General features: G+C 42.3%; 1 protein-coding gene across 3 annotated transcripts in view; it reads right to left on the bottom strand.

Moving 5' to 3' along the window:
• Positions 1-12,807, bottom strand: part of LOC122777972 (potassium voltage-gated channel subfamily H member 2-like) — a 31,272-nt gene that overhangs the window by 11,848 nt on the left and 6,617 nt on the right. For 2 of the 3 annotated variants that reach the window (XM_044039457.1, XM_044039474.1), the window contains exons 1-3: positions 6,611-7,659; positions 764-943; positions 269-372 (exon numbers count right to left, since the gene is read on the bottom strand). In XM_044039457.1, the coding sequence (XP_043895392.1) occupies positions 269-372; positions 764-943; positions 6,611-6,799 (473 nt within the window). In that variant the 5' untranslated portion in view covers positions 6,800-7,659. Of the gene's footprint in view, positions 1-268; positions 373-763; positions 944-6,610; positions 7,660-12,807 lie in introns of those variants that run through there. The other variant, XM_044039465.1, reaches the window with a different exon arrangement.

The raw sequence follows: 12,807 nt of genomic DNA, 5'->3' as shown, positions 1-12,807 counted from the left end.
ATCTTTGGTTCAGGTGTGGACGGTTGTGTGTATATATACATATACAGTATATAAATACTCATATACTCAGAGCTATATCACTATAACTATACTGTAATTAATGCCATACTATTATAATATGATGTTAATATGTCCTTACATTACAACATTCACTCATGTCTCTGTTCAGACTTTATTACTGATGTCTGTCTCAGGTGGACAAAGACACATACTGATGTTTGTCTACATGTATGAACACAGATGTGAGACATGTTAAAAGCAGACAGACCTGAAGTTGATGAGGATGTCAATAATGAACATGATGTCCACGATGAGGTCCACCACATTGAGAGGAGAGCAGGAGTAACCACACTTCTGAATGGCTGCCTCTTCCTGTGAGGAGACAAGAGGAGGCCAGAGGACAGGAGACAAGGCAAGAGGAAAGGACAGGAGAGGAGAGGAGGTAAAAGAGTTGGGAAAAGCAGCAGCAGAGAATTAAAATCCAATGCTGTACAAATAGAACAGTTCTGTGTGAGTCACTGATCATGATAATTAGCATATATATACGTATATATATATATATATATATATATATATGTGTGAGAATTTCACAGTAAGAGCAAATGCTGACCATGTTCTTAAAGTTAAATTAAAACAAACTTAAATAAAAGACATTTAAAAAGACAAAATCTGACGGTTTTTGAGGTAAACGATGTGATGCTGAGTCAGATCAGTGAACAAAGGAAGTCACACGACTTTCACAATAAAACAAAGTGACTCTGACCTGGTCGTTGAGGAGGAACGCAGCAGAGTACGGAGTCACAATGGCCGTGTAGATGACCAGCAGCAGGATGAGCCAGTCCCACACGGCTTTGAAGGGACTGTAGTGCAACACCGTCCACCTGTGGATACGAGGAGCCTGGAGTTTGTACTCTGGCAACACATCTGCCCCCAGAGACAGCACCTGAACACAGAGAGGGGGAGGGAGGGGGAGAGAGGGGGAGAGAGGGACAATCACAGAGTGTACATGAGCAGCAAAGGCAGCAAGTGGAAGAAAAGAGTCAACTGTATAATAAAGAGCGATTCTATAGTCATGGAACTATAGAGTATAATAATTCTACTTTGATAGACGGTGATGTTTCTTTCCTGTGAATCAGATATAAAGTGTATCTTATCTTCCTGGTCGTTTACCTTCATTTCAAACATCATTTTTATTCCTACATGACATTATTTCCTCCAGATCTCCATCACGTCTCATTGGTCTCGTCCTCTTTGACTCTCACTCCTACTTTCATTCTTTCATTCTCCCCCTCCCTCCTCTCAAACCTTCACCATCATCATCATCATCATCATCATCATCATCTTTTCTCTGCTTCACCTTGTCTGGCCCCATGGAGACTATTTCAATGTTTATGATTAAAGCATGAATCCTGAATCCTCTGGTTAGTTTATTTGTGAAGCATGATTCATACACAGGGCTCAGACTCAGAGTGCAGAGACACACAGAAGAAAATCATTAAAATGACATTAAAGTCATGAGAGATAAAAGTGGGATTTGCCAAAACAAAATGCATTTAAAAGACAAGAATGGATTGGTAATCATAATATAATTAATAATACAAATAAATAATAATAAAATAATAATAATAATAATGTTTTCAGGCCTGATTTAAATGAGCTGACAGTGTGAGCTCAGGTGTTCCACAGGTGAGGAGCAGAAGAACACACAGTAAACCTGATCCTGAGGATGACATCATATCATAAGAGGAGATGCTATCATCTTTCTTTCTTCTCTGTGCTTAAAGATAACAACATTTTTGAAAGATTTATGAAAAGTGTGTAAGAAATATTTTCTCTTTCTTGGCATTAGTGAATTATCATGATTGAAAAGATATTTGAATTTTAATGAACAGTTAAAGTGGAATCTGGGAGCTTTTAATCAAAGTAAAGTTATGCTAGCTTGGTTTATCTATCTATAAATTCCAGGAATGTCTGTCTGTCTGTCTGTCTGTCTGTCTGTGACTCACATATCTCTCAGACTGTCTTGCTACAGGCACGAGTGAGTGCAGTGCCACGTTTGACGTTGTTTGGATAAGTAACGCAAAAGATATCGGTAAAAGTAGCACACATTGGCTTTCGCCACTCTCGCCGCTCTCCTGCAGCCACTCCCCCTCTCACTCACACAGCACTGTGAGTGAGACAAGGCGCAGCAAAGCTGAGGCAGACGACAAACGCCGACTGTTTACCCCACTCTCCTCTAGGAGGCGTTGCAGGCTCAGAGGAAGCTTGTTTCCTGCAGCTGTCACTGTACTCTAGCTCTGCATCCTGGTGACATCCTACCAACTGTCATTCAACCATGGAGTTCAATGTTCCAGATTTATGTAATGTACTGTAATGTCTGTGATGTTTGTGATGTCTATGATGTTTGTAATGTATGTGATTTCTGTGATTTATGTGATGTCTGTGCATACATCACAGACATCACGTGTGTCTGTGCATAATGATGTCTGTGATGACATCACATACATTACAAACATCACAGACATCATTATGTAATGTATGTGATGTCTGTGATGTTTGTAATGTATTTGATGTCTGTGATGTTTGTAATGTATGTAAAGTCTGCGATGTTTGTAATGTATGTGATGTCTGTGCATACATCACATATATCTCAGACATCAGAGACATCATTATGTAATGTATGTGATGTCTGTGATGTATGTGATGTTTGTAATGTATGTGATGTCTGTGATGTTTGTAATGTACGTGTGTTTTTTGTGCATACATCACATACATCATAGACATCCCATACATCACAGACATCATTATGCAATGTATATGATGTATATGCATACATCACAGACATCACAGACATTACAAACATCACAGACATTATTATGTAATGTATATGATGTCTGTGATGTCTATGATGGATGTGATGTCTGTGATGTCTATGATGGATGTGATGTCTGTGATGTCTGTGATGTTTGTGATGTTTGTGATGTCTGTGATGTTTGTGATGTATGTGATGCATATGGTGTGATCTAATGTACGTGTCCCTCTCTCCAGTGCAGCATCAGCACATTGTGCACATGTTCTGTGCTGTGCTCACCACTGACACCACTGCTGGATCTGACACACTGAGTTAAGCTCAGGATGAAATGTGCTGTTCACCTTAAAATAGATGAAAAAATAGTTTGTTGGACAGTCAGACTGAGTGCAGCTACAGGAACCTTTTTGTTCATAAATGTCAGGTTCGAACAAGATCAGGCTGTAGCAGGACAGCAGCTCTGACACATGTGCAACACATACTGTGTGACACATGAAACAGAAGGACAGGGTCTCACGCACACACACACACACGCACACATGCATACACGCACACACAGTGTTCAGTGCAGCTGCAGTCGTATAAAGTATCATGATGACTGAGCAGCTAAAGATCCGTTCATCATCAATCTTGGATCAAATGCTGCACTGGTGCAGAAGACTGAGCCACAGGCAGTGACACACAGCTGCAGGTATGAACAGGATGTTCTGCTACATCAGAAAGTATGAAGTAAGTCAGACTCTGTATCTAAACAACGTCCTCGTCTCCATGTTTGAGTCCAGAGTTTCTGTCGTGACTCTAACTTTCAGTGTCAGTAGAAAAGTGAATGTGAGTCTCAGAGGGGAGCAGGGTTTAAAGTGAACAGCAGCTGAATGCAGTCACGCAGCACACGCACCATCCATCTACTTGGTAGGGGTGTTGATGATTTTGGCAGCATTCCATTTCTCATATTGAGATTCATTTGAGTGTAAACTATTACAAAGTGAGGATGTAGACAAATGGATGAGGAAGAAAAAAAAAACATCCTCCTCCTCTGAGCTCAGTCATGAAGATATTTTTAGTCTCACATTTATTATTTTCTCTTTGGAGCAAAGATTTTAATCTATACTGTCATCCAAGTGTGTGTGTGTGTGTGTGTGTGTGTGTGTGTGTCACCACACTCGCTGACTGGTTGACCTTTTTCTCTGCAGCTCTGACAGTTTCCATTAAAACATTAAGACACAACAAAGGAGCTTATTTTATCAGCAGTGATGTCTCACTCACTCACACTCTCTCTCTCCTCCTCACTACAACTCTATCCCATAATATTCATCAGCAGCATCAGCAGCATGAGTGCTCAGGTAAGCAGCGTGTAAACCCTCAGAATGAGACGTTGTAAATGCATAAAGTAAATCAGTGGTGATATTCAAATAAAGGCCATGGAGTTCGTCACATTGTGTTAACATGAGGCTGAAATAAGTGACACAGATTGCGGAGAAGCTTTAGTGTAATATTAATGTGTCCATAGAGCACAGAGCTATAGCTTGTGTTCATGTGATCACAGTCATCATGTATGGAATCAGGCCACTTGAATAAAAGATGCTGAACATTCATCTACTGTACACACTGAAAACCTCATCACTGCAGCTTTTTTTAAAACAAAATAGGGAAACATTAAAAATAAAAACTAAGTAGTGAACTCTCCCTCGGCTGATTCACAGAGGAAACACGTGTTCACTCAAAGACTAAATGTTCTTTTTAATTGCCTCAAAACCGTAGATCTATAGCTGGGTTCTATTTCTGGCTTTGCCAAACTCTTGCATAACTTTTAACCCTGGCAGCAGGTAGATTGTAAAGCGCGGCTGCTATCAGGTGTCAAACAGAGCTCGTCTGAAAGCTGTGTGGGAGGCAGAGAGGAGAGAGAAAGTGAGACAGGCTGTGCCAGAATCTGTGCCTGTATCACGACTACACACTCAGCAGAGCAGGGAGAAATGGGCTTCCTGTTCCTGACCACTGACCCATGACGACTGGACATGTGTGAGAAACAATAAACTCACAGAAGTCTGCTGCTCATTTATCAACACATTCCAGGACCGTCTGTCTGTCTGTCTGTCTGTCTGTCTGTCTATTCGCATATCTCTTGAACTGATGGTCCAATTGATTTCAAACTTGACAGGTGTCTTACTACGGACACGTGCCACGTTTGATAAACAATGCAACAGATATCATTAAAGATATCGATAAAAGATATCATTAAAGATATCGATAAAAGATATCGTTAAAGATATCGTTAAAGATATCATTAAAGATATCGATAAAAGATATCGTTAAAGATATCGTTAAAGATATCATTAAAGATATCGATAAAAGATATCGTTAAAGATATCGTTAAAGATATCATTAAAGATATCGATAAAAGATATCATTAAAGATATCATTAAAGATATCATTAAAGATATCATTAAAGATATCGATAAAAGACGTGTACATTTTCTCATACACATTTACTCATAAAGATGACGTTCATGAAGTTAACGTGGTTGAAACTTTCACCCAGTGTAAAATAATTATTAAAGACAGTTTATCAAACTACTGAACCCATTTCAGTCGTCATTTCCAAACTGTTTGATACAGAAAACTTTCTGAACTTTATGCTTTTTGTTCTTTTGATTTGTCAAGTATTTAAAAACTTAAAAATAAAAAGCTCTTCTCAACGCTTTAATGTGAAAAATAATCATTTTATAGTAAAGCAGCAGGTTGTGCACATCAGCTGTCATGTTTATCATTTTACACATATTATTGTAGATATTTATGATTATTTATATGGTCTTATGTAAGGCAGTGTCCACACTGACCGCTCCTGACATAACAGAACCTGGATCACAAAGAGAGACAAAGAGATTCAGCTGTGAAAGGAAAACACAGCTGATGTGGTTTCTTCCTCCTCTCTCTGTGCTCGTATGAATTTACAGCACGAGGGGGAATGAAGTGGAACATTTTAAAGGTCACTGCAACACAATCGAGCCTTGTTTTCTGGACTGAGATAGAAGGAAAATGTGCCTCTAACTAAGACATAAAAAATGTAAAATCTCTAAAAACTCCATCTGCTCATAAATTCTCCTGAAATGGCTTCAAGCTGCCGTTTGATTCCACTTCTTATAAAACGATCTCACGTCTCCCGTCACTGAAGTGCACATGCAGTATGTTTCCCTGTTCCTTTAGTGTGAAACAGCTTGTTTGTGCATGTGAAGGTCAAAGGTCATTGTCTCCCACTGTAAACAATGCTGCACTCGTGCTTCATGCTCACCGTAAACTGTTTACCATGAAACATACAGGAAAGAAAAATGTCATTTTCATGAATGTTTCTATGCAAACTGGGCTAAAACTTGTGCTGCATGGATATAAAGTGACGTTCATCTAACAAATGTGCTAATCTGTGATCCAGTTACAGAATAATGTGCAAACGGAGCCACGAGAACTGAAGCAGAGGCAGGAAACACCTGAGTCAATGAACCATGAGAGAAAATAATGTGTGTTTTTAGAGCAACAAATAAAACGTCTTCATTTCTACACTTCAAACACACAGTGTGACATTTCTTCAGCGTGGGGTTTCTCAGTCAAAACAATAACAAAGACTTTGTCTGATGATGGGATGCAGCAATGGATCATGGGAATTCATGTTCTGCCTCGTTTGATTTCTCTGTGCATTTACAAGAACAAGAAGTTCAGCAGTTCATTCTCTACCTCGAATAAACACAATCACTCAATCACAGCCCTTCTCTCCCCCGTCTGTCTGTCTCTCTGTCTGTCTCTCTCTCTCACCTCTCTCCCGTCAGTGGGCAGACGTCGCGAGTGTCCCCTCGCTCCCCAGCTGCGGCGGCACGACAGTGGCAGGCCGGGTGGGCGTGGCATGAGGGCAGCCGGGCAGCAGTGATTGGCGGCAGTAGCTTTGGTGAAGGTCGACTGGCGCAGGAAGACGTCGAGGAGCTTGAGCAGCGATGGCAAGACCATGGTCCTCAGCAGCAGCTCACGGCGGCGGGGTCGCGGTCAGGGAGGGCCCCCCCACGGGAGTCTGTGACCGCCCCGCGCATGAACCCACACAAAAACCGTCGAGATGTGTCGAGATGACGAGGATTTCACAGTGCAGACGAAGCCCAGGAGGTAAAGTGTGGCACGGACTCATGCCTGAAGATGCTGCCAGTGATCACGCCGTTCCTGTCCTGGTCACGGCTCATCTTCTCCGCTCTCTTCATGTGAAGAGAGTCACAGTAGTTTAGGAGCCAGTTAAACATCCAGCTATTCCACTGCTTCCTCCCAGACCCTCAGACCCTCAGACCCTCAGCCTCTCTTCTGTCTTCTGTCTTCTGTCTTCTGTCTCTGCTCTCCTTCCTTCTGCAGGGCTCAAATCATTCATCAGTTGGCCCATGGTTCCTAATTATCTCACAACCAGCATCCCTGTGTTTCTTCTCTTACAACATCTCAACGACTTTCATCGACCATCTTCTCCCCCAACAGCGTTGTGGGCTGACGGCCGACTGCCTCTGAAATCGCTGAATAAATCAGACAGCGACACAGAAGAAGAGGAGAGGAGGAGGAAAGCGAGAGAAGATGGCAACAGGAGAGCCGGTTCCCGTTAGTTGTAGATGGAGAAACGATGGTGTTCAGCCGCTGCTGGTGTTATTATTACAACTACTCCTCCAAAAAAAGAGTGGCAGGAAGGGAGGCAGGCGGGAGGGAGGGGAGGTGGTGGTGGTGGTGGGGGGGGTTCACCAGAGTAAGAGAAAGAGGAAAGGAGTGTGTTCTGAGAAGTGTTTCGCGAGGAGAGAAAGATTAGCCTCTGCACAAAAGAGATGAGACGCTCTGTTGAGGATAATCAGAGACGAAGTGTGTGTGTGTGTGTGTGTGTGTGTGGGGGGGGGGAGGCACAGAGGGAGCAGGGTGAGAGAGGAGAGAGACAGCAGACGACAAGACTGGGAAAATAATGTAGTAATATTATTATATTGTTATATGATAGCTCTGGTTCAAGGATAAATATCATCATCCACCTTATATCAAAGATATTGTGGGCAAAGAAGAAGAAGAAGAGAAGAGAAGAGAAGAGAAGAGAAGAGAAGAGAAGAGAAGAGAAGAGAAGAGAAGAGAAGAGAAGGAAGAGAGAAGAGAAGAGAAGAAGAGAGAGAAGAGAAGAGAAGAGAAGAGAAGAGAAGAGAAGGGAGAAGGAGAAGGAGAAGAGAAGAGGAGAGAAGAGAAGAGAAGAGAAGAGAAGAGAAGAGTGTTTATTAGAGCAGAAACAGCACTAAGTATGAATGCATCACTCCTCAGCTCAGTGACTCTGGAGTTGTGAGTGTGACACACATACATGAACTGTGTTCATCTAATAGTTACATTATTATTAAAGTGCTGCTCGTGTCAGTCAGAAAGAAACACTCCTGACTTTATCTTAAATGTAACCATTCAAACTGATATTATTCTAAGTCTGTTAACTTTTTATTTACATTGTTACCCGAGGATAAGAAAACACATCAGAGCCGACACTGTGACACTGTCGCTGTTATTTAACGTCAAACTTTTAACCCCATGTTCCAACATTCAAACTTTGATCAAAGAGTGACGGACCCAACGTTTCTTCACTCATGAGATCAGCCAGCTCTCTCCCTGTCAGTCATAGTCACAGATGAGGTCAGACAGGAGTCTTATGTGGACTGGGTCGTTTCAGATGATATTGTAATGTGCAGTGAGAGTAGAGGACAAGTGGAAGACAGACTGGACAGAAGAAGACAGACGTGAGGAGCGTGAGGAGCAGACGTGGAGAAAGACCGTGACTTTAAATACCTGAGGTCAACCATCCGAAGAAATGGACAGAGAAGCAGAGAGGGTGGAGACGAGTGTCAGGACTGATGTGTGACAGAAGGAGAGCCACACAGGAAGTCTACAAGACGCTACTGACGGGGACACTGTCTAAAAGACAGGAGGGACACTGTCTAAAAGACAGGAGCTGCAGAGACCAGGACTGACAGGATTAGACATGAGCATATAATCCAGAGACAGTTTGAAGATAAAGTCAGAGAGTGAAGGTTGAGATGGTTTGGTCACGAGAGGACGACCACACAGAAGCTTCATGGGGACAGTTGCTATCACAGATGGAGGCACATGATTCACTGTGGCGCCCCCTAAAGGGAGAAGCCAAAAGAAGAAGAAGGAGGAGGTGGAAATTCAATTCAGTCTTTTACTCTTAAATAATTGAACACGACCAGATGTGTACGAACATCATGGCAGACATGTGCAGTCCTCATCACATGACTGTGCTGGTCTTCACAGCACATCGTCACATCGTGTGTGTGTGTGTGTGTGTGTGTGTGTGTGTGTACAGTGTTTCCAGCTACTACTAATTATTGTGACAGTTACCTTTACTGCCCTCTATACCTAATTGTGTGTGTGTGTATGTAAGTAATGTAAAGTAATGTGCTACAACACACACACACACACACACACACACTGGTAAAGGTCACAGTGCTGCTGCTCGGTGCTGACACCTACAGGCCAGTGAACTCATTATGGTCTGTTTGTATTCTAAAAATAGGCTGATGGACATGTTGTGCTCCAGGTTTGTCAGACAGTCAGAGTTCTCGTCTTCTCTCAGGCTGTAAACAAACTCCTGACAAGCTCTGAATCATTCATACGCTCAGCTCAGCTTCTGGTGGGTGGAGTCTGTAAAGAGTGGGAGGAGACCATGCGTGTGTTGAGCATCTTAGGCCCTGCTTCATCCACAGCTGAGCCTGAAAACAACAGCTTTGTGTCAGATCAGCCTGATTTATTACAACAACCACAAAACGATGAATCTGCAACTTTATCCAGATATTTTTAAAGAGCAGAAACAGTTTGTGTAAGATAAATTACCTTTGGGAATCAACTGTAAAGTCTCTTTTAGCTCATCCTGGCAGATAAAAAATAGACTTCAACAGTCACAGGCAGGAACACACTGTGCTTCACTGTTGGTTCTTAATGTGGCAGCAACATTTTTACTGTTTAAAAGTTTAATGTTTGTAATATTCTCTGAAACTATGTCAAACCAATGGATTAGTTAAGTTAAAAGAATATCAAATATACGTGGACAGAAATGACTAAATACATATTTAGTTAGTTTTTATTAATCCCCTTAGGGAAAGTATTCCTCTGCATTTTGACCCATCCTAGAATTAGGAGCAGTGGGGGTTGGGTACCTTGCTCAGGAGTACCCCAGCCCTTTTTTGGCCGGGTGGGGATTTGAACCAGTGACCTTCTGGTTACTAGTAAAGTTCCCTTTCCACTTGGCCACGGGCTGCCCAAACTTATACTCACTATTATTTATTGATAAATCCTAAAAATTAGAATAAGTCACAATATATGAAGTTATATTCAAGTCATTCAACAACAATGTTTTTTGACTAAATGGTTTACTGTGAACAAATCTATCTATACATTCCAGGAACATCTGTTTGTGTGTGTGTGTGTGTGTGTGTGTGTGTGATGATCGATGATCCGACTGATTTCAAACTTGACAGGTGTCTTGCTACGGGCACGAGTAAGCGCAGTTTGACATGGTTTGGATAAATAATGCAAAAGATATCGCTAAAAGAAGCACACATTGGCTCCTCCCCCTCTCACTCACACAGCACTGTGAGTGAGCCAAGGCTCCGTGAAGCTGAGGCAGATGACAAACACATTACAGGTGTCTGCAGGTTCAGAGGAAGCGTGTTCCCTGCAGCTGTCGCTGAACTCTAGCTCTGCATCCCGGTGACAACCAACCAACTGTTATGTAACCATGGAGTTCCTGTTCCCATATTTATTGTATGCCATTATGTTACGATCAGTGTTTGCTTTCCAACAAACACACACACACAAATGTCACTGAACTGTTGCTGTGTCATAGTAACAATGAGCACTGAAACCAACAATGACTAAAACACACACACACACACACACACACACACGGACATAATGTAACTAATGCAACAGAAAACGTAGACAAATAAAAAATGTGCACTGTTGGCTCTTTAGGTGTGTGTGTGTGGGGATAGGTTGCCTGGATACAGTGCAGAGAAACTCCCATCTAAATTTAAACCTGGAGAAAGAGAGAGAGAGAGAGAGAGAGAGAGAGAGGGAGGGAGAGAGAGAAGCTCATGTAGAGGGAGATAAAAGAGTGAGAGAGAGCACAATGGAGAGGAAATGAGAGGAAAGAGAGATAGTGGATGAACGAGGGCAGTGAATGTGACTGTGTGACCACCGTGAGTTCAGACACCACAGATACATCTGATAAAACCCTGTCTCAGCAAGAGAGAGAGAGACAGAGAGAGGGAGAGAGAGAGAGAGAGAGAGAGAGGGAGAGAGAGGGAGAGAGGGAGAGAGAGAGGGAGAGAGAGAGAGAGAGAGAGAGAGAGAGGGTGGGGAAGTATAAACCTCTGAGAGCTAAGCTCCTCATCAAACACCGTCTCAGGCAGCAGCCATGAGATTCATTTTGTTTCATCATCCGTGTGTGTGTACGTGTGTGTGTGTGTGTGTGCATGTGTGAGTGTGTGTGTGCAATTCCTCGTTATCCAGGTGTGTTTAAAGTCAGCACAACATTAGCATTTTAGAAGCATGTCACTGTACTAAAGATGTATATGCACACACACACACACACACAGGGACATGAAAGGTTGCAGGGTATGTTAGCTTGTTAGCACAGAGCAACAAATCACTGGGGTCACTGATAAATGTCCGTGGTCTGCAGATGAAACATTACATGAGTCAAACTGTGCTGGGATTGTTTCTATCAGGGAGGCAGCAGCGCCACACGCTGGTCACAATATCACAGCACAGCATGAGGCTCCATCGCCGTGAGGACTGTGGAAGCTTCACTATCTTTGTCTTATTACTCATTTCCTTTAAATGCCTCTCTGTACACAGGAAGCCCATTTCATTTATCATTAAACTGTAAGCTGTCTGTCTGTCTGTCTGACGACCTGAGGACGCTGCAGCGTGGTAACAGCAGGTTGGCTCATAGAGGGAGCATTAACTCTCTGATCATGACGGGTCATGCTCAGTAAAGGTGTCCGTCTGACGTCCACATGCTCATGGCAAACCTGCTCGCTCCACACGTCGATCTGAAAGCATCGGTTAAAGGAACAACACTTCATATGGACTCCCCTGAAGGAAAACGCAAACGAAGCCTGATGCCTGCTTGTTAAAAATGACTTATGATACAAGTGGGACATCATTAAAACAGAAACACAGCAGAGACACAACCGGAGCACAACGTCGGTCCATTACACTCGGTGAACAGCCTTCAGTTCCTTTTCATAAACGCACAAGCGTGAATTTGACCAACACATAATGATGCTCTGATGAGACGCTGCAGACTAACATGACGGTGTACCAGGTTTTTATTATTGTCTTAAACATGAAAGAAAAGGGAAATGAGCCACATCATGTACACTCTGACAACACCCTCAGCTCGTTGATAGAAATGTGTTTTCCTTGTTTTTTTCTCTCAACACGTCTCACATGTGGGGTTAATCACGAAGTGGGTGTGGCTCAGAGCACGGTCTGCACACACCTGAAGTGAAGATGAGCTGACTAATGAAAAAAACATTCTTCTAATGAAAAGAAGAATGTTGTTGAAAAGAATGATGTTTTATGTGTTTATTCTATAGATTTATAAATGTTAACCCTCAGGACTGTGATGGAAAAGTCTGCTCATCTTTACAGACAGTCAGTCAGACAGTCAGACAGACACTTCTCTCATGACTGTAAACAGGTTGAATGAAAATAGTAACTCACAGAAGGTGTCAGTGAAAGAGGTAATACTGTACTACAGTAAACTACAGTTCAGTTCAGTTCAGTTCAGCCCACTCTGTATTTTCATAGGTTTCTCCAGGTTTAATTTGATAACTTCAGTCACCTGAATAAGAACCTTGATGACTGGTAGTGATTCACTTCTTCTTTATAAGGATGTAACATTAAAGGTGGTCTTATTTATCAGTAAATCCATAATAACATGT

Source organism: Solea senegalensis, linkage group LG1 (genome assembly GCF_019176455.1).
Source record: "Solea senegalensis isolate Sse05_10M linkage group LG1, IFAPA_SoseM_1, whole genome shotgun sequence".
In the NCBI taxonomy this organism is placed as follows: Eukaryota; Metazoa; Chordata; class Actinopteri; order Pleuronectiformes; family Soleidae; genus Solea; species Solea senegalensis.
This window is presented reverse-complemented; position numbering and strand designations above follow the sequence as displayed.